The sequence below is a fragment of the Gopherus evgoodei genome, chromosome 1, assembly GCF_007399415.2.
Source record: "Gopherus evgoodei ecotype Sinaloan lineage chromosome 1, rGopEvg1_v1.p, whole genome shotgun sequence".
NCBI classification, from domain to species: domain Eukaryota; kingdom Metazoa; phylum Chordata; order Testudines; family Testudinidae; genus Gopherus; species Gopherus evgoodei.
Genome location: NC_044322.1, coordinates 42,692,338 through 42,719,644, shown reverse-complemented (window position 1 = coordinate 42,719,644; position 27,307 = coordinate 42,692,338). Strand labels below are relative to the sequence as shown.

The following is a 27,307-nucleotide window of genomic DNA, read 5'->3' as shown; positions in this document are numbered from 1 at the left end:
TTGAAAGTCCCTGTTTTTCTGTTCGTTCAAATGAGAGGCAAACTCTTCTGGTCCTACTGCATGTCACCAGTCCAGAGCTCTTGCTGGACATACCTGCCAACCTCCCTCTGGAGGAGGAAAAGCCCCTGTTTACCAGCAAATAGTGACCATTTTCTACAGCTGTCTCTTTAAAAGGCTCGCCCAGGCCCACGTATGTCACTGGAGTTAAGAGACATGCCTTTCTCTTTCTCCCCAATGTTCTCATTTATAGCTTTCGAATATTAGGGGCTGATTGTGTGCTTCTGGGAAGTACTGTGACAGTTTGGCAGCGTCCAGCAACAGACCATTCGCCATGACCACGTCAGTGTCAGAAACAGTTAAGAAAGTTTGTTTACAATACCCACATATATCCCAGTATTGATTTACAATTTTCAGGTTTTACAGCGAATCTCTGCTATTTTCCTCAAAGAAACAAGTAAACAAACGTCAATGGGTGTACAACAGAGGTGGTTATCTCCTTACCTCCTGTAAAAACTTTTCACTCATTTGACCAAAATGATGCCCCGGGGGTTTAATGCCAGATACTACAAGTCCTGAACCATAGATTCTTGGCTTCTGCAAGTCGGGTTTAAATTTGTCATATAGAATGTTAGATGGTTTAATATCCCCACCACTCAATATCTGCTGTTCTTTTGCCATGGGCATACCACACACAGGTGGACCATATGGCAGCTCAGTTGAGGCAAAGGAAGGGTCAAGATGGTCTATAGACTGAGGATTTCTTCTAATGTAAGTGATGATCTTAGGTCTCACATGTTTGGGTTTGGGTATGACAGGTTTTATCTCAATGTTTTCTTCAGGCTTTTCACTGCAGTCACTTTCTGCATCACCCTGGGCTGTAAGGGAGCCCTTGGAATGCACAAGGATTGGTTTGGGGATTCCACTGTTCGCAGCAGTCTTGATAGGCACTTTAGGGGATATGTTTAACAACTGGGTACTGTCAATGGGAGGTAGGACTGAGGAGGGTGACAGCTTGTCAACATGAAGTGCATAAAGATCCTTTAAACTGCCGTTTGAAATTGTGGGCTGATTATTAACATTTACAGTTGCCACTGGGCGCAAGGCAGTTGGAACACAGAAAAAGGCATCAGCCCTTGCTGAAATTTTATAACTCTGTGATGCGTCATCTGAAAGATATTTCTTTGCAATAGCTGTCTTTTTATTCTGAACTGAAAAGCTTGTGGTTTCCACATCACTATCCTGGTTGTTTGGCTGTTTGTTTGACATTGTTTCTGTACTAAGCACTCTGTGTTGATCTGAGAGATCAGAGGCAGACACTGTGGTGTTTTCAGTGTTCCCTCTGACTAGCATCAGTTTATTCTCATTAACTTTCATAGTTTTGCTGTAAGGGAGACTAACATTGTGTAGAAAAGATATATGCCCACCAACAGTTTGAATGCAACTTGTACCAGCTTCAAGTAAGTTTCTATTTCTTGTAGGTGTCAGTTTGCCACTGGATTTGCTATCATCAGTAAGAGGAAATACAGATCCAATTTCTTTGTCTGTTATGTATTCCTGATGACCTTGATTAGCTGCCCTGCTTTCATCATCATTACTTCCTCTTCCAAACCCAGGGCAGGTACTATTACCACTTGGTAGTCTGTCCTCAGCGTAGGCTACCACTTGGTTTAAGAGCGGATCCCCTACTTTACTACAAAAGTCTTGAAACTGGGGAGCTTGCATTTTGGACACTTCAGCTCCATAACCTTTCTTCTCTTGTATTAACGTATCTTCTTCTTTTTGACATCCTAGAAATTCTACCAACATAATTCTCTCGATTTTTTGTTGACAAATGTTCTTAGATGGTACAAGTGGTGGATGTTTTAGCTCCAGTTTTTTACTCATATCACCCTGACCTAGTTGTGCTTCTGACTTACTAGAGACTTCACTGGGCTTACCACTTAAATTTAGATCTACATCAGTAGGATGCAGTGTGCTTTTGCTGTTAACAGTTGGTACATCTTCCACATCCATTTGGCTCTCTGGGATATTTACTTTCTTGTTCTCTGAGGTAGATGGTTTTGAATAAAACACCATATTTTCCTCTGAGGTATTGTCAAGTGGATGAAGAACCATATCTAGAAAATGATCTGCTGGTGTTTTCTGTGATTTCTCAGTATCACCAATCAAATGATGTGATGTAGCAATGGAATCTAGTGATGCAGAAAGTGAACGTTTACACGACACACGTTCTTTTGAAAATGCTTCTGTTTTAGTAGAAAATTTACATGATCTTCCCAAAGAAAGCCTTTTTATTCCTTCAGCCTCCATGGTCCTGATCATTTTATGCTTAGAAATATGCCGGGTAAATTCAACATCATCTTTTGAAAGAACCCATGAACTGGTATCATTTGCACGGCTCTTCAAATTAGACAGACTTTTTCCTCGGCTAATACGAATATTCTCTGAAGTATCCTTAACTTCATCAGTCCTGTAATCTTTATCCAATTCCCTGTTTATGGTAGAAGGCAACCTAAATTCTTGTATACTGATGTCACAACTCTGAGATTCCTTAAAGACCAGAAGTTTATTCTGCTCTGTATCTAACTGCGTAATGTTCTCTGACCCACCAGTATGCACACTTCCAGGATTAGCTGTCAAATCACATCTCTTGACTTCCCCTTCAGTGCTTCTGACCTTTGTCATAATTTGGTTGGCATTTGTATCTCCAATACTTATTACGCTTTCATTGTTATTTTTTATTTCATTTCTGTTGTCCTGCAGCTGGGTATAACGTGTCTCACTTGGTACCAGTGATGCACTCATTTTGAAATTTCAGGTGACTGCTTTTTTGACAGTCCTATTTAAGGAGTAAGCTTCTCTTCAACCAGTTTAACTAGTTTGCATGCTTCAGTTAAAGATTTAAATTACAAACTGATCAGTAGAAAATTCTTTCTCAAGTTGTTTGGAGTCTTGTTAGATTCACATTTTTATGCTGTTTCAATCACTTTCAGAGCAGCTTCCAGACTTGGGAAATCTTTTTGACATACAGTAGAGATTTAATTAAAGCAAGAGATATCCATTAGGTTCCCTCAGAATGAGAGCCAATTAGTCCATTTAACCTACGAGGGAAGAAAAAAAAATCACACATGTTAACTCAGATGATGTCACTAGCAATACTCACTGTTGCATCCACAGATTAATGTTTCATAACACTTTATGTACATGTTCAATTATTGCTAAGAACAAATATTTGTAGGCCATGGCCTGGTCTACACCAGAAAAGTTGTATCATAATAACTGTGTTGGAAAGGGGTGTGATTTGTGTGTGTTAAACCCACATAAGCACTAGTGTGGATGTAATTATATCATAGCTTTTTTCACTTCCCATACAGGAAAAAGCTATGCTGGTATAAGCACTTGTATACTGATATAACTGAGAGAATTATGGCACTTAACTATACCAGTATAGTTAAAATGACAACACTATCTAGCATAGACAAGTCCTGAGGAACAAAATTCTGGCGACTTCAGGGAAAGTATACTTGACTTCCCTCCCTCCCCCAGATAGCAGTGATACACACACTAAGGCTATATCTACTCTAGGAGTTAGGGATGGGCTTCCATGCTTGCAGACACATACCCACGCCAGCTCAACAAGAGCTAGCGTGAGCATAAGTAGCAGCCACAGTAGCATAGGTAGCTGCAGTGGAGGCGTGGCTTAGCCATGTTCGCCCCACCAGTTTCAGGCAGGTTTGTAGTTGGCATGGCTAAGCCGTGCCTCCGTTACCGCTGCCAGTGCAGCTGCACTACTATGTTGGGTATATTAGCTCAGATCTGAGCTAGTACAAGTATTCTACATCGGCTGGAAAACACACCCTTAGTTCGTAGTATAGATGCTAAGCTATGTTACAGCCATCAAAGCAGACCCTCCCTGATTTTTTTTATAGGGCGCTAAAAAGGAGCAGGCATCCTCTGTCAACTGCAATGACTAGAAGACAGCTTTCTACACTCGTCTCCTCACATTTTCATCTCAAGTCGTTCACAAGTAATGATTCATAATGAATAATATTTCACATGTAGGAATACGTACATTTGGAAAACTAGAAATGAGTCAAAGTTGCAAAACTGAGACCCAGATTTGAAACCACCACCAATACCTTAAGATACTGAGATTCCAGTTAGAAGATACTGGATCAGCCCATTTTAGAGAGAGGCTCTATCTATAATATCTGGATGCAAGTTTAGGTTCGTATTTCAAAATCCCTCTATGCTCAGAGGTTCCAGTTCAGCCCATTCTACAAAAAGGCCCTGATCCTAACTTTCAGATCAGAGTTCAAGTCCAGATTTGTGCATGTACGCGCGCACACACACACAGAGTTAGGTTTGAATTCCAGTTTCTGGCTCAGTTTCCTCTCTAGAACAAACATTAACTGATGACATTAATTCATGAAACAGGACATTATATCAGAGCTCCATTTCAATATCACAGAACCGTATTATTATGCATCTTATCCTTGGAGCACTTTAGGATATGAATTTTAAATTAATGCTATGTTCTGCCCTTACTCCCAGAGATTAAATTATTGAACTGATTGTAGATATTTAAAGGCTTCATTTAAAATTTGGACTTTCTCCAATTAAAATCTTTTGCAGAATTACAGTACCAGAATTTACACATTAATTGTGAAGGCTAAACCCTCAACCTACAGCGAATGACTCACGTTGCTAAATGGTGACTCTCAGGTTCTCTGGTAGACAGTCAATGGTTAGGGTGCATAGCATCAAAGGAAAGAGATTTTAAAACAAAAAGAACAGCGAGGAGAGTTTCAGGGCTCAGAAAAGGATGGGAAAACTCAAATTCAGCCTCTGCCCACCATCCCTTCCCTCTTCCTAATTCCATCCTCCCCCCTCCAAAAAACCTCAAACACTATACATCCTACAGTTGTACTAATAAAGACATTAATAGAGAGGATATCTAGCAGAAACTTGTTTTCATTGTGTAATTTGCTGAGAAGGAATAAAAACCAGAGCTGATATGAAACAATGGGTTTCCTTTCCTCACCACTCCTCCTAGGGGTTAGGGAGAATATAAGAGAAGATTATCATAAAATTATGGCTCTCAGGTATGTAACCCAAGATAATGCTATGAGTCACTATTTGACTTATTTATGTATATGGTCAGAATCAAAGATATGAACTATGCTTATTCAGAACAGGTGCTCAGTTGTCAGTGTTCCATGCCTTTGGGGGGTGGGGGGAAGCAGGGGGCGGAGGGAGGGGAGCAATGCTATTGTCAGAGGCTGATTTGCATTCTGTTCCATTACTTTGGTATAGAATGTATGAACAAAATAGTATTTTTAACAAGAAAAAAAACAAATAATACTAAAACCCCAACCTTCTCTTTGTCACTTTCCTCTCACCAGTTATGCAGATCACTTTCGAAGTACAAGTAAGGAAATATTCACAAATTTGTACTGTGCTTGCCAAATACAATTTTTCAACCAAAGAAAAACCAAGAGCCATATATATTCACCTCTTAGTCAATGAAGTAAACTTGTATTTGCTTAGCATGTGGAATGTACATGATTAATTTTATTGGGAATATAGTTTCCCTATAGAGGAAAGTTGACCAATTTGACTAAACTGAACAGATGTGCTGAGGCTTTGTTCTTTTGATAGAACTGTATTTCCCTCAAATGGAAAGCGAAACTGACAAGGACAATAAAATGTTATTATTTTATTTAGTAGTGAGTGATTTTGGTGTCATTTATTTTGCAATAATTTAAGTTAGTTTAAAAAAAAACTTTATCATGTGCTCTGCAGATTAGTAGGGATGACACCACTAGCGAATGTTACTTTCCCCCATGAACTCCTTCAGGAAAACTAATAGGAGGAAATCTCTGATATTCCCCCCAGTTATTCTGTCAGCTCGCCCTAGACAACAAGCAGCAAGGTCCACCACTGAATTCCGTGAAACTCCCAGGATCTGATTAATCTCCGAACCAAAAGAAGATTAAGCATATTCACAGAGAGGTCTCATACACACAACCTGCAGCAGAACTCCAATGGAGCTACACTGACAGTACTTCTGAAGCTAGCAGCAGCTGTCAGGAGACCCCTTAAAAAGAATATCCACTGGGAAAGTAAAGGCTTAGATTCAATAGTTCCCAAAGTTGCATTACATACTCTTTCTCAATAGCACAAGGCTGATGGACCCCTCTGGTCTTGGCCCACTAACTCCTTGTCCCTTCCCCACTTACCGATTCTTGAACCCAGAGAGAACAATCTAGGTACTACAGCAACACCAATAAATAAATAAATAGATAATGCGGCTCTCAGGTGCACAATTAGATCTTACACATTTTTAACTGCACAATTCAATTAGCACTGTTGCTTGTTGGTAGTTTTTAAATAAATGTTTTACAAAATGTTAGAAGGGAGTTAACAGAGGCATTTAAGATTGTGGTGGATAAGGTAAACTCTAGTTAGTACCCCCTCTTTACCCTTCCCCATGATATGAATACAAGCAGGCACTCAATGAAACTGATGGGAGGTAAATTTGAAAAAAAAAATTAGAAACACTTCACAGAACATGTGTCCATCCTGGAGCCAGGGGCGGCTCCAGGCACCAGCACGCCAAGCGTGTGCCTGGGGCGGAAAGCCACGGGGGGCACTCTGCCAGTCGCCGCGAGGGTGGCAGGCAGGTTGCCTTTGGCGGCATGCCTGTGGAGGGTCCGCTGGTCCCGCGGCTTCGGCGGACCTCCCACAGGCATGCTGCCGAATCCACGGGACCGGGGACCTCCTGCAGACAAGCCGCTGAAGTCAGCCTGCCTGCTGTGCTTGGGGCAGCAAAATACCTAGAGCCACCCCTGCCTGCAGCATTCACCACAGTGGAACATTACAGAGCTAAAATGAAGTAGTCAAACATCATGTTTCGGGACATAAACTGATCACTGATTAATTTACAGCATCAGGTGTTGGACACTTCCCAAGGGATGAACCCAATCTACTTATAGATTCTATGATCAAGAGAGACCATTGTGATAATCTAGTCTGACCTCATGCATAACATAGGTCAGAGAATCTCAGCCAGTGATTCCAAGTCCATCATTTGTGTCTCACTTGGAACATCTCTTTTAGAAAGGCATCCATTCTTAATTTAAAGACTTCCAAGTTTTGGAGATCCACTATATCCTCTTGGTAAATTGCTTCAGTGGTTAATAACCCTCACTGTTAACAATGTGTACCTTATTCCTAGTTTGAATTTGTCTAGTTTTAACATCCAGACAGTGGATCTTGTTATGCATTCATCTGCTAAGTTGAAGAAACTTTTAGTATCAGAATCTTCTCTCCACAGAGAACCTATAGATTGTGATCAAGTTACCTCTTAACCTTCTCTTTAATAAACTACATAGCTTGAGCTTCATTAGTCTTTCACTATAAAGCATGTTTTACAGATCCTGACTCATTCTCGTGGCTCTTTTCTGAATTCTTCCCAGTTTTTCAACATCCTTTTCAATGTGTGGACACCAGATTTAGACAAAGTGAGTGAAATCCTGGCTCCATTGAAATCAATGGCAGGACTCCCATTTGACTTCGGCGGGACAAGGATTTCACCCAGTACTCCAGTAATCTCCAGGTCTCACTGACACCATATACAGAACTAATGCCACTTCCTTACTGCTACTCAATATTCTCCTATTTATACATCCAAGGTATGTGTCAGCCCTCTTAGCCATAGTATTGCACCATCAACTCCTGTTCAGATGGTTGTCCACCATGACCCTAGATACAATCCCCAATCTTGTAAGCATGACATACATTCTTTGATTAGATAGACCAATAGTTGGATTGATGTTGGCAAATGTATGCCATATGATCCCTGTTTCAAAAATCTAAAGTTATGCAATGTAAATATAGCTGTCAGGATTATCAACTCAGAGGAATGTGGCAGTGGTGCTGGAATAAATCTCAAGGCTCCATTCTGACTTAACCTACAGCCTTGAGAATATTTTTTCTGCAGAATCAATGCATAAAATAGAGATAAGAATCCATAAGTTGATTAATAAATATACTGTTTATTCAGGCTTCTGTGATAAGGAATCCAAACCTTTTTTTGTTTGAGTCAGCACAATAAATATTTTAGATGACTATGACAGATATATTTGAGTGTATGATTTATAGTTTTGTATTAAATGTAGGCACCTACTGCATCTGATCATTCTAATATAGATAACTTCTATGTGAATAAATTATGCCACTGGGGATTGAACTGCATAGCTTTCCCTAAGAGGCATGTGTAATCCTGGCTTCAATAGGCTGCTTGGGAGTCATTAGGATGAAACAAATATCAAGAGGGAAATGAGGAAGGAGATAAATATGTCTGAGTTTTTACTAAATCAACTTGTTAGCAACTGGTCACACACACATAGCTTACATCACTTCTTGCAGCTCTGGAAGGAAACCTTTTAACCCTAAACCACTGATGTCACAAATCAAAGACAGTGGCATCACATCCCCTAGAAGCAGTGCCGTACAGATCCTGAATAAGGAGTAGGACTGAAAGATTTAAAGATTGGACTTAATATACAAAAGTCTCGATGTGAGTAAAAGTCTCATATTACAATATGAAGCAAAGTACAAAATGTTTCTTCTGAATTTGTGGGCATGGAAACTCACAATATGTTACAGCTCTTGAAATCATGGCAGGATACAATTTCAATATGCTGTGAACAAAGAGTACAAAGCAAAATAGACATGCTGGTGGGCAGAATAAGACAAGCCATCCATCTATGATTACTTGCGGTTCCTACAGGGAAGAGAAAAGTTCTGAAAAGCCTGAGACACTGCTAAGTGGTTTTGTTAGTTTCAGCAACCTGGATTTCCCTCACAAATGTCTGTCTTCAAGAAAGTCTACCTCTGGGTATAACCACAGGACAACGATGATTGCTTGTGAACACATAGCTATTACAAATCCAAATTCCTAATTCCCACTGACCTGAAGGGGAGGTTCTATGAATGGAATTATTTTAAAGATTGAACACAGAGGATATAACCACAATTAAACAAAAGGGGTGGGGGAAAAGATTTGAGAAAAAGAAAAATACTGGGGGTGGGGAGATAAACAGTTTACTTTAGAACAGGGATCAGCAACCTTTGGCACATGGCCCATCAGGGAAATCCGCTGGCAGGCCAGGATGGTTTGTTTACCTGCAGTGTCTGCAGGTTCAGCCGATCGCAGCTCCCACTGGCTGCAGTTCACCATTCCAGGGCAATGAGGGCTGCAGGAAGTTGCACGGGCCCAGGGATGTGCTGGCCGCCACTTCCCGCAGCCCCCATTGGCCTGGAACAGCGAACCATGGCCAGTGGGAGCTACAACTGGTCGAACCTGCGGACACTACAGGTAAATAAACCGCCCTGGCCCACCAGCGGATTTCTCTGACGGGCTGCATGCCAAAGGCTGCCGATCCCTGCTTTAGAACATTTAAAAAATGGAAGAGTGAGATTTGAAATCATAACCCCAAGTGAAAAGCAGCAGAAAATAACGATCAACTAAAAACAAGGCAAAATAACTGAGTAAAAACATACTTTAAATAAATAAAATATAAAATCTGGTCACTATAAAATCTCATGTATCAGAGGGGTAGCCGTGTTAGTCTGGATCTGTAAAAGCAGCAAAGAATCCTGTGGCACTTTATAGACTAACAGACGTTTTGGAGCATGAGCTTTCGTGGGTGAATACGAAATACATCTGAGGAAGTGGGTATTCACCCACGAAAGCTCATGCTCCAAAATGTCTGTTAGTTTATAAGGTGCCACAGGATTCTTTGCTGCTTTTATAAAATCTCATGTGGCCACCATAATCCAATAGGTGGTCCTCAAGCTAACTAAGGATTTATTTCAACCTGTAACAAGGTCCCTAATCTCATATGCCCTGGCCTCTCCTAAACTTCATTCTTACCAGCTGATCCCAACCTAACACCTGCAACACTAGGAAGAGAGTGAAGGCAGAACTGGATGATTTATGTCCCACCACACACTGTGGGACCATATGGACCTTTTTAACAGAATAGGAGCAGATAGACCAGGAAGGTAACATTCCATTTTAAACAACAGCAGCAACTTTTTTCTTTGTTATTGTAAAACAGGCGCATTAGGAATAACACTGGAGGCATGTGCTGTTTGTATTCTCAGGCGGCACGATATAAAAGAAAAAAAAACATATTATTGGGGGTTTTTTTGTTTTTAATAAGAGACAAAAAATAGAGCATCAATAATCTTAAGGTTCACAGAGGAATTCTCAAAAAACATTACAAGAAATAAAAGCTAGAAACAAAGAAATAAAACCAGAAGCTGGTTGCAATTTTTGACCAGCTCTAATAAAAACTATTTCCTGAGCATAAATTTCAAAAATATTCCCTCATCGCCAGCACTGCAATCCTATCAACTAAATATTTATGATGTTAAATTGATGCTAAAAACGTGTTGGCTGGTACTGTATAGTTCCTACAGCTTATGCTGACAGCTCTTTCTGGTGTCTGATCTACAGGACTAGAAACAAAAAGTGGGATCTGAACATCCAATGCCTCCATATGCCCCGCATAAGTAAACATATATCCTATTGCCTCTATAATACTTCCTTGTTATTTCTAGGTATTATTCTGAATAGAAAGCAAAAGAATTGCCAATTGATAAGATATGCCTATGGGTTTAACAACAACAAAAAGTGTTTTTCTTCATCCACACCTTTATTCTTGAACCTTTGGGACTGAAACAAAGCCCACTGGAAATCAGTGCTAACATTCTATTGATTTCACTGGGCTTTGGGTCAGGTCGTTAGTACCCTCAGGTTTTAACAAAAGAACCAAAAGCTATTTATGTGAACACAGAACTGCAGCATATAGTAGCTGCTCTGTCAATTTGAGCATAGTTATGTTCTGCTGGGCAAAAAGATCTGGAAGCTAACGCAATAGGCCTTTCAGCATGATCTTCAATACATGTGAAATGGTTGCTCCTACTCCATATCTTTATAGGCAAAGTTGCACTGTAGTGTGTAAATACTCTTTCAGACGCTATAATCTTCTTGGGGTCATCCAAAGCCTGGGTACACTGCGTGGACCAACGCCATTTCTCTAACAGTTCACTCAGAGAATATAACACTGTCACTATATTAGATAAGACCCTATGGTAATAACTGACCATTTCCAGAAAGGTATGTAATTGTGACACATTTTGCAGTTCAAATGCCTTGTTTGCTCTATGACCGTGCTCAGATAGCCTCCCGCGGACCTTCTGGAGGCTCCCAAGGTGCTGTTTATCACTAGCTCCCATGGGCAGTGTATTGTCCAAGTTACAACAAGTGCCAGGAACATACTTGACAATGGCTCACTGCCAAACAGTAGGTACTGATGCTCTGCCAAACACTCTCCTGTTATACTTAAATAAACCCTTACAGGTATGAATAATGAATATACTTGCTGCCACTTGTGAAAAAGTCTAAATAATATTTTGGGCTAGTCTACACTACACAAGCTTTGCTGATGCAGCTGGACAGGTGTAGCTATACTGGCAGAGCCCTCAAGCGTAAACACAGTATATGTTAATAGAAGGTGTTTTTCTGCAGACCCAGTAACCTACCTCCCTGAACAACATTAGCTTTGCTGACAGAAAGAGTCTTCTGTGAGCATAATTCCATCCACAGTGGGGGTTTTGCATAGCTATGTTGGCCTAGGGGGTGTTTTTTTTTCACACCCCATCAGATATAGCTTTGCTGACAAAACTTTGTAATGTAGTCCTGGCCTTTGTTCATTGTCTTTAATTTAAACCGGTGAGGTTTCAAAAAGAAAGTTTTATATAAGAAAGAAAGAAAAAATACATACAAATGGTCTCTCTGTATTAAGGTGACAAAATACAGGGTCAATTGCTTAAAAGAATATTGAATAAACAGCCTTATTCAAAAAGAATACAAATCAAAGCACTCCAGCACTTATATTCATGCAAATACCAAAGAAAAGAAACCATATAACTTACTATCTGATCTCTTTGTCCTTACACTTAAAAACAGAAGATTAGAAAGCAGAAACTACTTCTCCAAAACTCAGAGAAAGCAGGCAGACAGAAAACAAAGACTCAGCCACAAACTTCCCTCCACCCAGAGTTGAAAAAAAATCCGGTTTCCTGATTGGTCCTCTGGTCAGGTGCTTCAGGTGAAAGAGACATTAACCCTTAGCTATCTGTTTATGACGCCGGTGCACAGATCGACTTCCTGTTGTCATTTATCTGCAAGCTGCTGAATCTGAAATCCTCTGGAACTGGCCTTACGAGGCGGCGGTTGTACTTGCTGCACTGCTCTGCACATTTTCCATGTGTACCTGTTTGTTGCCGTTTTTACAAGATTTGCCCTCTATTTGCACTGTGAGCTGGTTTCCCACAATGAAAGCATGCAGCGTTGGAGTGTTGCCCATGTCGTGCTTTCTGCATGATGACTTATGTATTTGTTGCACAGATTACATAGTGATGCTGCTCCCTGACATCTTTAGTAGTTGTCTTCCTTGATACAGCAAATTTTAATGCATATTGTAGGGTCAAATTAATTTTATCAGTAGCTGGTTTGGGATTGTTTCACATACCACATATCAATAGATCTCTCAATGCATCAAATTGGCAATGACTGTTAATTTCCTTAATTCAGCCATTTTCAGAAATGTAGAATTTTCTTTTGGATTCTGTTTATAAAAGCATAAACATTCTGCAAGCACCAGTGGCTCTAGGGGTAGGTGATTTTTGTAGCATTTCCACAGTCTCAGCAAATGCTTTGTCTGCTGGTTAATAGGAGCTGTCAGGCCATGCAGCAGGTTACACTTAGCAAAACTGTCACTTTTCTCTCATTGTGATTGTCAAACCTTAGTCCCAGATTTGGACCTTAGCGTCCAAAATATGGGAGTTAGCATGAAAACCTCCAAGCTTAGTTACCAGCTTGGACCTGGTACTTGCTGCCACCACCCAAAAAATTAGAGTGTTTTGGGGCACTCTGGTCCCCCTGAAAAACCTTCCCTGGGGACCCCAAGACCCAAATCCCTTGAGTCTCACAACAAAGGGAAATAATCCTTTTTCCCTTCCCCCCTCCAGGTGCTCCTGGAGAGATACACAGAAGCAACCTCCGTGAATCTAAGCAGAAGGAGTCCACCCTCTGTAAGTCCAATCCTGGAAACAAAAGCACTTTCCTCTTCACCCAGAGGGAATGCAAAATCAGACTTCCCCCTGACTTCTTCCTCCCACCAATTCCCTGGTGAGCTGCAGACCCAATTCCCTGAAGTTCTCCACTAAAGAAAAACTCCAACAGGTCTTAAAAGAAAGCTTTATATAAAAAGAAAGAAAATACATACAAATGGTCTCTCTGTATTAAGGTGACAAATACAGGGTCAATTGCTTAAAAGAAATATGAATAAACAGCCTTATTCAAAAAGAATACAATTCACAGCACTCCAGCAACTATAGACATGTAAATACCAAAGAAAAGAAATCATATAACTCACTATTTGATCTCTTTGTCCTTACAACTTGGAAACAGAAGATTAGAAAACAGAAATCACTTCTCAAAGCTGAGAGAAAAGCAGGCAGACAAAGACTCAGACACAAACTTCCCTCCACCCAGAGTTGAAAAAAAAATCCTGTTTCCTGATTGGTCCTCTGGTCAGGTGCTTCAGGTGAAAGAGACATTAACCCTTAGCTATCTGTTTATGACAGTGATATATTTATTTATATCATTCTATCATGACAATTGGCCAGATGTATTCTGGAGTTTTTTTCTCACCTTTCTCCAAAGTATGAGATTGGCCATGGCTGGAGACAGGACACCAAATGGGGTGGGCTAGGGCTCTGAGGTGGTACAAAGAATCATGTCTCTGAGATGCCTGGCTGGTGTGTCTCTAGGGTGACCAGGTGTCCGGTTTTCGACCAGAACACCCAGTCAAAAAGGGACCCTAGCAGCTCAGGTCAGCACTGTTAAAAGTCCAGTCGGTGGTGCTGCGGCACTAAGGCAGGCTACTCCATACCTGTCCTGGCTGGCACTGCACTGCACCCTGGAAACAGCCAGCAGATCCAGCTCTTAGGCAGGGGCGCCACAAGGTTCTGTGCACTGTCCCCGTCCTGAGCACCGGATCTGCACTCCCATTGGCCAATTCCTGGCCAATGGGAGCTGAGGGGGGGCGGTGCCTGTGGGCAAGAGTGGTGCATGGAGCCTCCTGCCCCCCCCTTCTAGGCCCTGGACCTGCTGGCTGCTTCCGGGGCACATGCAGCATGGTGCCAGGACAGGCAGGAAGCCTGCCTTAGCCCCCACACTGCGCTGCTGACTGAGAGCCACCCAAGGTAAGCCCACACTCCAACCCAAAGCCCCAATCCTCTGCCACAGCCCTGAGCCCCCTCCTGTACCCCAAGTCACTCATCCCCGGCCCCAACCCAGAGCCTGCACTCCCAGTCCAGAGTCATCACCCCCACTGCACCTCAACCCTCTGCCCCAGCCCAGAACCCTCTCGCACACCCTGAACCCCTCATCCCCAGTCCCACCCCTGCCTCAACCCATAGCCCCCTCCTGCACTCCAAAATTCCTTGGCCCCACCCCCCAGCCTCGAGCCCCCTCCTGCATCCCAAATCCATCATCCACAGCCAGAGTCCTCACCCCCTCCCACACTCGAACCCCCTGCCCCAGCCCACTGAAAGTAAGTGAGGGTGGGGGAGAGCGAGCCACTGAGGGAGAGGAAATGTAGTGAGCAGGGGCAGGGCCCTGGGGTGCGGGCAGGGCCTTGGGGAAGGGGCGAGACTAGGGTGTGCAGTTTTATGTGACTAGAAAATTGGTACCCCTATCTGTTTCACTCACCCTAAATCAGCAGTGTTCTCACAGTCCTAGTGGCTGGAGGGCTTTTCAGTTGTACCAGGCCTCTGCAGGCACACTCTGTTCCACTGTATTCCTGGATCAGTATCCCATGCTGCTGTGTCTTTCGCTCTTTACACAACAAATGTATCATGAAGCAAACACATGGCACAGTGGAGGCGAAATAACCATGTTTGCTAACTACATGCAACATGCAAGGCTGAGCTCCATACGCCCACCACTGCTTTGGCATGTTTCTCAGAACACAAAGAGCACCACTAGAGGGTTCACTAACTATTTAAAGGGATTCTACTCAATTCCTATACAGTATCTCCTCACTTAATGTTGTAGTTATGTTCCTGAAAAAATGCTACTTTAAGCAAAACGATGTTAAGTGAATCCAATTTCCCCATAAGAATTAATGTAAATGGGGGGATTTAGGTTCCAGGGAAATTTTTTTAGCCAAACAAAAGACATTATATACATATACAGTATAAATTTTCAATAATTTTAAACAAACTATTTAATACTGTACTCACCAATGATGATTGTGAAGGTTGGTTGAGGTGAGGCATAGTGGGATTGGGGCGCGGGGGCTTGCCCCATTCTGCCTGTCTGGCACTCTTGCTGGGGAGTGGGGTCAGGGGCTTGCCCGCTCCCAGGCTGGGAATGCCGGGCAGGTGGAGTGGGATAAGCCCCCGTGTCCCAACTCTGCTCCCCAGCTGGAATGCCATGTGCGGAACGGGGCAAGCTCTCACTCCCCGACCCCTTCCCTGGCTGGAACGCTGGGCGGGCAAAGCAGGGCAAGCCCCCCCACACTCCGACCCTGAATGTTGCGCAACTTAAACAAGTATGTTCTCTAATAGATCCGCAATTTCATAACGAAACAGTGTTAACCGGGGCGACTTTAAGTGAGGAGTTACTGTACAATAAAAGAACCCAAACAGAAAAATCCAAAAAGCCTTTGCCTCCTTCCATTTTATTTCTCTACCTTAAGCCTCAAGGAAATATCCAGGAAGTGAATTAATTCCCTTTTTGCTGAAATCAATGGGAATTGCTTCAATTTGTCACACACATCATTCCTGGAAGAACAGCCAAAAGTAAATGCAGCAGAGCCACACTCTTCCCACCCCACAATGGCGGGGGAGGAGAGCTCAGCATCTCGGTGCACCTTACACGACCTGTGGCACACCATGAAAGAACAGAACTGAAGAATCATGTGCCAGCAGGCACTGTAAGAGCAGATTTTTGATAGCTCAGAGCCCAGCAACATGTTTAAAGCACTGCCAGTTGCTGGAATACTAGTTGTTATGCTTATTGCTGAAAGCAGCTAAAAGAAGGCCTTTCTGAAACCTTAGCACAACTAACAGACCAGGAGGGGAGAAGGAAGTGAGTGACCTCAAGGAGTAAGCATGACCCTATGCCCTCCTGACTTGAGTTGTTTTTCCCAACCATGCAGTTTTGCAAGATTGAAAGTCTGGCAACAGTTAACTATTGCTCTACAGCTGGTTAATGATGGAATAGTCTCTGCCTGATAGGCTGGAAATCTCCACACTTCACTTAGTTTCAGCTCAGCAGTTTGGGATTTTTTGTTTTGTTTTTGTGATGAACAAGCTATGTAATACTAACAAATTGGCTATAAAAAGAGGGAGAAATCTGCTCTCTATGGGCACTTGAACACCTCAAATTCCCTTGAAGACATTAGACCGACCACTGGACATTTGTAGTTATCCACTCAAGACCTCTTCAATATTGTGGGTAAATATGAATCTGGGATTTTGGGGGGTGTTTTACTAACTTGTTGTGGAGACAGGGTTGCCATCCCTCCAGGATTGACCTGGAGTCTTCCGGGATCGGCATTGATTTCCCTGTGACTATTGAAAGGAATCTGGGAGATTTTAATAGGATATTTTAAGAAAATGACATCATGTCATGTGGGGGGGGGGGAGAATCTCCCAGAATAGCTTCAGTCAGAGCTGGCAACCCTATGTGGAGGTGTACAAGTGCTTGGGACTAAAAGTATAGCTTTAAGGGAAAGCACTCTTGTATTGTGCTGTTTGTGCCAGCCAGCTATCAGTTGAACAGCTGTGTCTCCAGTTATTTATTTCCTGCCACCGCTTTATCAAGAGTAAAAGTTACCAAGAGCTTTGGGTTCAGAAACCCTGGATAACAGCACTGGGATCTCTCATTGCTTCTGTCCATTTAAGAGGTGCACCATCAGTTTACAATTCACTTTCTTTTCTGAGTAAGAAGCCAAACCAACAGCACGTGCCCCACTAGAAGCATTTTTATACAGTTTAACTTCCTTGTGCATGGCATGCGGTGGCAGAATGAAAAGGGGCCCCAGCACAGGAGGGATAGCAAAAGGAGTTAATTCACTTTTAATGTCCTGGGACAGCTACCTTAAAAAAAATAAAAAGGACAGTCATTGGAAAACCTGGACTGGGACCAACAGAACAGAGGTAGGGGAGGACAGGATTGATTTGGAGGTTTGGGGAGCAAAGTTAATCACTGGGCAGGAGACAGGCAGACGGAGAAGTGACAGCTCGTGTAGTGAGCGCCAAAATCAACTTACTCAGTAAATATGGGAGTGTGGGCAATGTTAACGGTCACACACTGGGGATGTGCAGAAGGGGGTTCAAATACAAAAGTATCTTTTTAAAACCTCATGGTTTTGGGGGTCTGACTCAGGATTTTTGAACTTTTGGGGTTGGCAATACTGTGCCTGTTTGACAGCCAGAGACCCCTTTTCAATAAGGGGGTAATTGATTTCACAGGTCTGTTCCCGAGAGGAAATGGCCACTGCCACATGCAAGTCCAGCTGACTCATAGGAGTTGTGGGTGTCCAGCTTTCTAAAGAACAGGCCTACAACTTACCACACCACAGAAGTGGCAGCAGCAGTGCAGGGGGCAACAAGCCCTCTGTATCTCAAATAACATTTCGCCAGTTACACTTTGGGGTTCGGTGCATTTTAAATGAGAACAGATCTCAGATCAAAAAACTTCTGAGAAAATATATCAAATATTTTTTTCATAAGGTAACTTATGAATGCTTTTTAAAACCAGTATATTTTAAACAAAAATTTGAAGAGCTAACCTAATAATTTATTACCTGTCAGTCTCTAATCCCCAAGGATACTATGTGGAAAGAATCCTGCTTACTGTTATATCAAAAGACTGTAGGCTTTTGGATTAAAGATCCTAATTATCAAAACTGACAAATTATTGTAATAATTAGCATCAAACAAGTTTCCATAAGACATAAGTCGCAATAATTGTATATTTCCAACCCTAATTTTATAAAAATTCACAGTTGGAGAACTTCACATAGTGCAGTAGAAGCAATCCTAATAATAAGGTTCCAAAAAGCCCTACGTCTCTGATCTTCTGAATAAAGTCAACCACACAGCTAATTAGAGGATCATTTCAACTACTCTTGAACAAGTTTCATTTTTATTTTAGTTTCAGATTAGTTTGCTTGTTTAAACATATAGGAATTTGTGCATACTATACAGAAAACTGATGCTTTCTATTTAGTACAGTACAATTTACCCAGGGATATACCTCTGTGGAGAGATACAGAGCTAGATGAGTGCATATTGTCAGTCCAAGGGGTAAAAAGAGCAAGTGGATCGGTAGAAGTGAAGCCAAGTCAGCAAAGCGAGATTCCAGCAAACTGTTCCTGACCAGTGAGGCCAATAGCACATAGCCACAAGCAGCCAGAGGAGTACAGAAAGTGTAAAAAGAGGTCAGGAGCTTGAGCCAGATAAAGGAAATAACATTGATCACATTTACATAGACCAAATTAGTAATATGAAAATGGTAAAAGCAAGAGTCGACAAGGAATTTCTTTTACAGGAAGATGCTAAATATATGTAGAATGATTCTCTGCCCTACACACACTTTTTAAAAGAGAATAGAACGGGAACTTTATAGGATAGTAGGAAGTAGAGGAAATAAGAATAGTGAGGTGTACTAGTAGCTTCCAAGCTCCAACAAATGTGACATCAGCCAACATCTTGGCTGCATTACAATCAGAGGTCAGAACTACAGGCACTAAAAGAGGAATCCATTATGGTCATAGACACAGGCATGGTCTCCATACTCATATTGCTGGTCTCACTGCAGCTCTTGACGCAATAAATCACAAGGTATTGCTAACCTGCCTGGATGACATAGCAGGAGTAGATGGGACAAGCACTACAGTGGCTTCAATGGTTCCTCTCCAGCAGAACTCACAGTGGTGATGGGTAACTGCTCCTCTATTAAGTTCCTCACCTGTAACATCATACATGGATTGATTTTATAATGGCTTCTCTTCACTGATCTCATAAGACCACTGAGAGAGAGAGTGAAATGGCATGGGTACAGCTGCCAACAATATGCAGACAACACTCAACTATCTAGCCCATTCTCAGCTGATGCAAGCGCCATCACAACTGAGATGTCAGAATACAGGAAACAGGAAACTTGGAAATGTCAGAGATGCTTGATGACTTCTTTGTTTCGGTCTTCACCGAGAAGTCTGAAGGAATGCCTAACATAGTGAATGCTAATGGAAGGGGGTAGGTTTAGAAGAGAAAATAAAAAAAGAACAAGTTAAAAATCACTTAGAAAAGTTAGATGCCTGCAAGTCACCAGGGCCTGATGAAATGCATCCTAGAATACTCAAGGAGCTAACAGAGGAAGTATCTGAGCCTCTAGCTATTATCTTCGGAAAATCATGGGAGACAGGAGAGATTCCAGAAGACTGGAAAAGAGCAAAAATAGCACCCCATCTACAAAAAGGGAAATAGAAGCAACCCAGGAAACTACATACCAGTTAGTTTGACTTCCGTGCCAGGGAAGATAATGGAGCAAGTAATTAAGGAAATCATCTGCAAACACTTGGAAGGTGGTAAGGTGATAGGGAATAGCCAGCATGGATTTGTAAAGAACAAATCATGTCAAACTAATCTGACAGCTTTCTTTGATAGGATAACGAGCCTTCTGGATAAGGGAGAAGCGGTGGATGTGGTATACCTAGACTTTTGTAAGGCATTTGATACGGTCTTGCATGATATTCTTATCGATAAACTAGGCAAATACAACTTAGATGGAGCTATTATAAGGTGGGTGCATAACTGGCTGGATAACCGTACTCAGAGAGTAGTTATTAATGGCTCCCAATCCTGCTGGAAAGGTATAACAAGTGGGGTTCCACAGGGGTCTGTTTTGGGACTGGCTCTGTTCAATATCTTCATCAACGACTTAGATACTGGCAAAGAAAGTACACTTATTAAGTTTGCAGATGATACCAAACTGGGGGGGATTGCAACTGCTTTGGAGGACAGGGTCAAAATTCAAAATGATCTGGACAAATTGGAGAAATGGCCTGAGGTAAACTGGATGAAGTTAAACCGGATGAAGTTTAATAAAGACAAATGCAAAGTGCTCCACTTAGGAAGGAACAATCAGTTTCACACATACAGAATGGGAAGAGACTGTCTAGGAAGGAGTATGGCAGAAAGAGATCTAGGGGTCATAGTGGACCACAAACTAAATAGGAGTCAACAGTGTGATGCTGCTGCAAAAAAAGCAAATGTGATTCTGGGATGCATTAACAGGTGTGTTGTGAGCAAGACACGGGAAGTCATTCTTCCGCTCTACTCTGCCGTGGTCAGGCCTCAGCTGGGGTATTGTGTCAAGTTCTGGGCACAGCATTTCAAGAAAGAGGAGGAGAAATTGGAGAGGGTCCAAAGAGGAGCAACAAGAATGATTAAATGTCTTGAGAACATGACCTATGAAGGAAGGCTGAAAGAATTGGGTTTATTTAGTTTGGAAAAGAGAAGACTGAGAGGGGACATGATAGCAGTTTTCAGGTATCTAAAAAGGTGTCATAAGGAGGTGGGAGAAAACTTGTTCATCTTAGCCTCCAATGATAGACCAAGAAGCAATGGGCTTAAACTGCAGCAAGGGAGATTTAGGTTGGACATTAGGAAAAAGTTCCTAACTGTCAGGGTGGTTAATCACTGGAATAAATTGCCTAAGGAGGCTGTGGAATCTCCATCTCTGGAGATATTTAAGAGTAGGTTAGAGAAATGTCTGTCAGGGATGGTCTAGACAGTATTTGATCCTGCCATGAGGGCAGGGGACTGGACTCGATGACCTCTCGAGGTCATGAATTTATGACTATCTCCTTGGATAAACTGAACCCAGCCAAGATTGAACTAATGCTGGTTGTGTAATGCCGACAGAACCCAGTCATTGGCAGGCAGAATCGAACCGGGGACCTCTGGAGCTTAGCACATGAACCAAAAGCCAACTGGCTGTTAGCTAAGGCTGTAGAGCAGACTCGTTTTATCTCTCTCTTTAAGTGGTCTCGGTGCTATTAGATGGGACTGAACACCACACCCAGTAGGTGTGTGGGTTACATACTTCCCCTAGCTAAGGAAGCACGTCCCGAGCTTCCGAGTCTTCCCAGTTGAAATCCCAGACAAGTCCCCACTTGTAACACCGACAGACCCTGGTCATCAGCAGGCAAGATCAAACTTCGGGCTTCTGGAGCTTAGTGCCTGAGCCTCTACCGCATGAGCCAAAAGTCAACTGGCTGTTAGCTAAGGCTGCAGAGCAGAGTAATTTTATCTCTCTAAGTGGTCTCGGTGCCACTAGATAGGACAGAGCACCACACCCAAAAGGTGTGTGGGTTAGAGTTGCAAGGGCGAAACACTTTGAAAAACCAGCTGAGATACTGTCTACACCTTCCACTGAAGATGTACAGCCCCATTAGTCAAAGCAGTGTGAGGCCTTCAGTCTGGTGTGACGCCTCATTAAGATTGATGCTGTGTGATCATCCAATGTCTAAAAATGCCTTCTTTCATCTCCAGCTCTCCAGGACACTTTGCCGATTCCTCCTGGACAAGGACCTTGCCACAGTGATCCATGCATTTGTCAGCTCCAGGCTTGTTTGCTGTGACTCACTGTATCTGATACTGAATGTAAAGACAATGCACAGTCTCCAGCTGGTACAGAATGCAGCCACCTGTTTCCTTCATAGTCTTGGCTCCCAGAAGCATATAAGGACCATGCTCAAGTCTCTCCACTGACCCACAGTCAATTTCAAATACCAGTTTAAGGTCTTGGTCACAAAGCGCAGGATAATGCCCAGGAGAACAGGGGACAAAGCATCTCTGTCAAGGGCATCTGGCTATGAAACAAACTTCCAGAGATTACACTCATCCAGAGTCTTTAGGAAATGCTGAAAATCTCTCCTCATTAGAGCCCTTTTACCACAGCAAGAAGGATACTCTCAACTTTGAGTCCCTATCTACCCATACCTGTACCCAAATATTTTAAACTGTAACCAATCAACCAACCAAATGCAAAAAAAAAAAAAGTCAAACCCTTCAAACAGTAAAAAATACCCAAAGCAGAATGTTTACCCTGAAAAGGGAGTTGAGCCAGACACTCCACAAGAGACTTCACTGTTGCTATTGATTTTACATAGAGGTTGATCAGACACTCCAGAAAGTAGAAATATAAAATCCTAAAATAGATCAATGGATGCATCAATGGTTGAGGGAGGGATTTTTGAGAAAAGGTAAACACTAGAAGTTGATTACTGGGCTTTTTCTGCAGCTTTCTCAACTTCATTCTATTCTATAAAAAGCAAGAGGAACAGATCAATATAACACACCTCACAAAACACAAACTGCAGATTATCATAAACTCTACTAACACCTGAAGATCAGATATTTTGGGCCCCAAAGCACTTTTCTACCCAATCTATTGTTGTACAGTACCAAACCTGTACATAACCTGTGAAGTGTGTAACATTTAGAAAGTGAAGCATTCTGTTAAGATTGCTAAATTATTCCCCTCTTGCAAAACAGCTGAGAAAGGGGGGAAATGTATATAGTTGCAAAAGTTAAGCATGTATAAGTTTGGAATTTTGCCTTCTAAGGAGCAAAAAAGAGACGCTCAGAAACCTTGTCCATTTTAGCAAGTTTACCCATTGCTGATAATGCAGTTACAACTAATGCTGAATTCAGTTTAACTGCAAGTGCAGCCAAGGGTAGACTATCTTCAACACCAGTTTCTGAATCCTGCTGAAGTCAATGGCAGGTAAATGTACCCAGCACTTTTGAAAATATGTGCCCTCTTATATAGGTGCCTAAGTGTGGATTTAGAAGCCTAATTTTAGGTATCCAGGTTTGAAAATGTTAACACTCTAGAATCTATGCTAATTCAGGTTAACTGTCAAATCATCAAAAAATATCACTGCAGACATGTTGAACCAGCTAATAAGTAGTAACAAAAAATATAACAACCACGACACACACACGGTCAAAAATATTGTACATTTCCATTAACTTGTAATTCAGAATTAGCAGAGTTAATTTGCTCTAAACTTCCAAAAACTGTTTATCTTTGACCTGAGACTCAATAGTCAAAAGGAGTTTTATTTAACAAATTGGAGGGGAAGGGGTGACATGAAAATAGTGGTTAAATCCATATTACAATCTTAATTATGGGACCCTGATTCCATAAATTAAAACAACCCACTTTGACTGGCGTAGTGAGGTCAGTTTGTTGATTCTTTAGTTAATGTTCCATCACCATGTCTTACAAGGGATATGGGTTAGCTTCCCAGGCCCAGTAAGAACCAGCAGCAATTTCAGCTATTAGGGAACAAGGAAGTATTCGTGTTGTTCCATTGGAATCCCTGTGACTGAACAAGCAGCTGAACTGATGTGTGTCAGAACAAGTAACATCCAGTCTCTCCCAGTCCCTTCCCCTCTTTCTTGATGTGATGGGGCGCCTGCCCGGTACTGACCCTGAGAGGGTTCAAACCAGCCTAGGGAGGCTGAGGGGCCGGCAGTCAAAGGGGTGGCTGCAGAGGAAACAGCCAAGTAGGACAGCGGCTGCAGACAATTAGGACAGTGGTTGGACCAGCCAATCAGGGCTCATCTGGCCCCATATAAAATGAAGCTGCAGACCAGAATGAGTAGTCTGCTGCAGGGAAGGGCAGGTGCTAGCCGGGACCCGGGGAGCTTGGGAGAGATCCTGATGGGTTGACAGGACTTACAGGCTCAAGGCCCTCAGAGGAGCGCAAAGGAGCTGGAGCCAGAGGCAGAAAGAACTGAGGCTGCAGGGCAGTGGCCCAGGGAATAGAGACAGTGAGCTGGAAGGAAGAGGCAACGGGAAGCTGCTGTTTGCAGGGCCCCTGGGCCAGAGCCTGGAGTAGTAGGTGGGCCTGGAGCCCCCGCCCATTAGCCGCCGAAGAAGTAGCCCAGCTGTGGACTGCCAAGCCCCTGCAAGGAGTGGCTGGACTCTTGCTGGAGGAGTCCTCTGAAAGAGGGGGGAAATCAGACGGTGACATGGCTGGAGGGCTGTGCCACGAAGCAGATGCCGAAAGAAAGGAGCCACAACAGGTCTACAGGTGGAGGCAAAGATGGGAGAGCCACCACCGCCTGAGGGAGCACCTGCTAGGACTGTGCTAATTCCCAAAATGCCCAGCAGGAGGTGCCAGTGTGGGAGTGACCCCGTGACACTTGCCCAAGCAGGTTTTGGTGATTTGGCGCCTATCAAAGATGAAGGAGAAAGAAAATTCTCGTTAAGGATCACAGAGGACAGAACCCAAACCTTGTCATTCAGAAATATCAAGCACGGATAATGCATCTCAAGTCTGTTGTTACTAATCTTGAAAATACTACAAGGAAAATAGATCACAATGATCACTGCTCTATAAGCAATTATGTTTGTTCTGCTTAGAAAAATGTATATCTTAGAGCCATTTTCTGTAATTTGTCTGTCACATAATTGCATTTTCCTTTTCACAAAACAGGGAAACAAGCAGATATTCTTTGTGCCTTTAATATTTTCTAACCTCCTACCATTTCTAATTCTTATAGACAAAATAAAAAACATTCTCATTTCAGTTTTTTCTTCCATGCAAACTTTACAACAAGAAGACTACATGGATTCTAATGGGAAGATTAAATACATTTACACTCATATTTTATTTATTTGATTATTTAAATTTCACCTAAAAATCACCTGTAAAAAGCTCACGATATCTGTGACATTAGAGATAAAAAACAACTTAAACACAAATGCAAACCAGCAGTCTTGTCAAGTCCCTTCCCAAAGAGGAGAAAATGACACAGCATTCAAGTCACTGGCCCCAGCCCAAAATATTCCAACAATCCTCTTCTTCTGGAATGAGATTCTTATCTTCTCTCTCAAAAGTTGGGGAAAGATATGAGTTTTGCGGCATGCCCTTAAGCTCAACAGATTCTGGCTATTTCAGGCAAAGTGGGGAAGTGAATTCCAAAGACTCAGCCCTGCACGAAAAACAGCCTGCCAGCAGCCCCCCTCTGTTAAAATGAGGAGCTTCAGCGTGAATGCCTCTGTGGCTTACGTACAGAGTGGGACATGTAATGCACACTGACCTGCAGGTTACACTAGCTCATATAAAACCAGCAGGTATGCACCTCTGATAAAAGAGGGAGAGAGAATCCTCACTATAGTTTCTGATTGCTTCCTTCATAGTACTAACATCTCTTCTGTTTAATCTGAACTGAGCTCTAAATACCGAAATTGTATACTGAACCTGGAATTTGAACATTACACTAAGTTCCTTTCCGCTCATTAGGGCTCAGTGGGAAACTGAATTTTAGTTCTATGGAATTTTTTTAATTTTCAGAAATATATTTTTCATCCCAAATTATGAAAAAAAACGCTCAATTTTTTGCTGAACTAAAATCCTGCAAAATATAGTGTTTCCAAAATGAAATATGCTCTCTGGGATCCCTAGCTGTCCATCTGGCATGTTACAGGGAGCCAAAAACCATGAAAGCCTTGGCAGCTGCTGACTGAAATTGACATAGTTGTCAGTTTCACTGCTGCCCACAAGGAATAGAAGGTGAAGCAGCCAGAGCAGTATGACTAGGCTGGTCAGTTTCACCACTGCCATTCAGGGTCCCCATCTCCATGGCAGCCCACCTGGCAGTAGGGTGACCAGATCTCCTGATTTTATAGAGACAGTCCTGATATTTGGAGCTTTTTTTATATATAGGCTCTTATTACCCCCACCCCGTCCCGATTTTTCACACTTGCTGTCTGGTCAGCCTACCTGGCAGGGACCCAGGGAGCCTGGAAGTCCAAGAAAACTTGGCTCCTTGGTAGTCCACCTAGAGAAGCGATAGGGAGCTGGTAGCTTGAAAGACCAGCTTCAAGACTCATCAAAATCTCCTGGATAGGGTTGGAAGTTTGTCAAAATCAAACCTTGTGTGCTAAATATTTCAGTTTCAACTAATTGGAATTTTTCTGACTGGCTCTACTTCTCATACATCACCACCAACAATAACAATACTTCTGCAGGCCAAATTATTCCCTCAGTTACATCTGTGCCATGGCTTTGTCAGAAAATTACATCCTGAGGAAAATATGTGCCGTCCAATGGCTTCAATATGTTTGCACAGGTCTGTTTAGAACTCCAAAATAATACACTCATACACTCATATCTCTTTTAAATTCAGACAGTAACATACTTGCCAAATTTGCTGCCCTATTTCATTCAAAAGGCATCCCATTTTTAATTAATTAATTTGCTGTTAATCCCCTTATAGTGAAGTTGTTACATAAAAGTGGTCCTATCTGTCCCTGGCCACCCTATTATCTCTCTCTCCACAACACAATAATCACCATTTGCCATTCCTTTATCTGGGGTCCTTCGGACAGCTTTCATTACAAGTGACTGTATTCATATCTACTTCAATGTAAAGTTTGAAAGTACGATTTCAAGCATCCTGAAAACATAAAGTCATTCTACACAACCTTACAGTAGAGAAGCATAAGGAACAAGAAATGGCCACTGTGACTCCAGGAGGCCCTGCTCCAAGGCTTGCGGGTTAAAAAATACAAAAGAAAACAGCAGGACAAGTGCAGAGGGAATCAAGGAAGAACATCCCAAGTCAGGTAAGTATTGCAGAGAAAAGATAAGAGCAGCAGAAAAGCAGTATATGTTAATAAGTAGCTCAAGGCCTTCAGAGGTATAGGAAGAGCTTTATGAACACATCAGGAGTAGATGAAACACTAGAGAGAAAGCAAGCCATTAAAATTGAGCTATGATTCTGAAATGAGGAGAGAGACAAAAACAACTCGGATTCCAAATCAATTCTCTGATGTTTTTTAAAATGACTCTTAAACAAGAAGAGAAATTAGGTGAATGAATGATTTTGACAATACAGTGTACAAGAGAACACTTAATAGCAATATCAGCATAAAACTATTGGGCCTGATTCATCATTGTGTTACTTCAAAAGTCTGTTATCTATGCAATTCCTTCCATAACTTCCCCATTTTTTGCATCTGTTTCATTGCAGAAGGGCCCTAACCATCCTTCTTAACAGTTTTAATTTGTTCATTTTTTTTCGCTCTGAACTATTTTCCAACACGGCAATAGTCAAAAAG

At 42.2% G+C, this 27,307-nt stretch overlaps 1 protein-coding gene across 2 annotated transcripts in view; it reads right to left on the bottom strand.

Moving 5' to 3' along the window:
- MTUS2 (microtubule associated scaffold protein 2) overlaps positions 1-27,307 on the bottom strand; it is a 514,325-nt gene that overhangs the window by 326,322 nt on the left and 160,696 nt on the right. For both annotated transcript variants that reach the window (XM_030562772.1, XM_030562780.1), the window contains exon 3: positions 502-3,101. In XM_030562772.1, coding sequence (XP_030418632.1) covers positions 502-2,805 — 2,304 coding nt within the window. In that variant the 5' untranslated portion in view covers positions 2,806-3,101. The remainder of the gene's footprint in view (positions 1-501; positions 3,102-27,307) is intronic.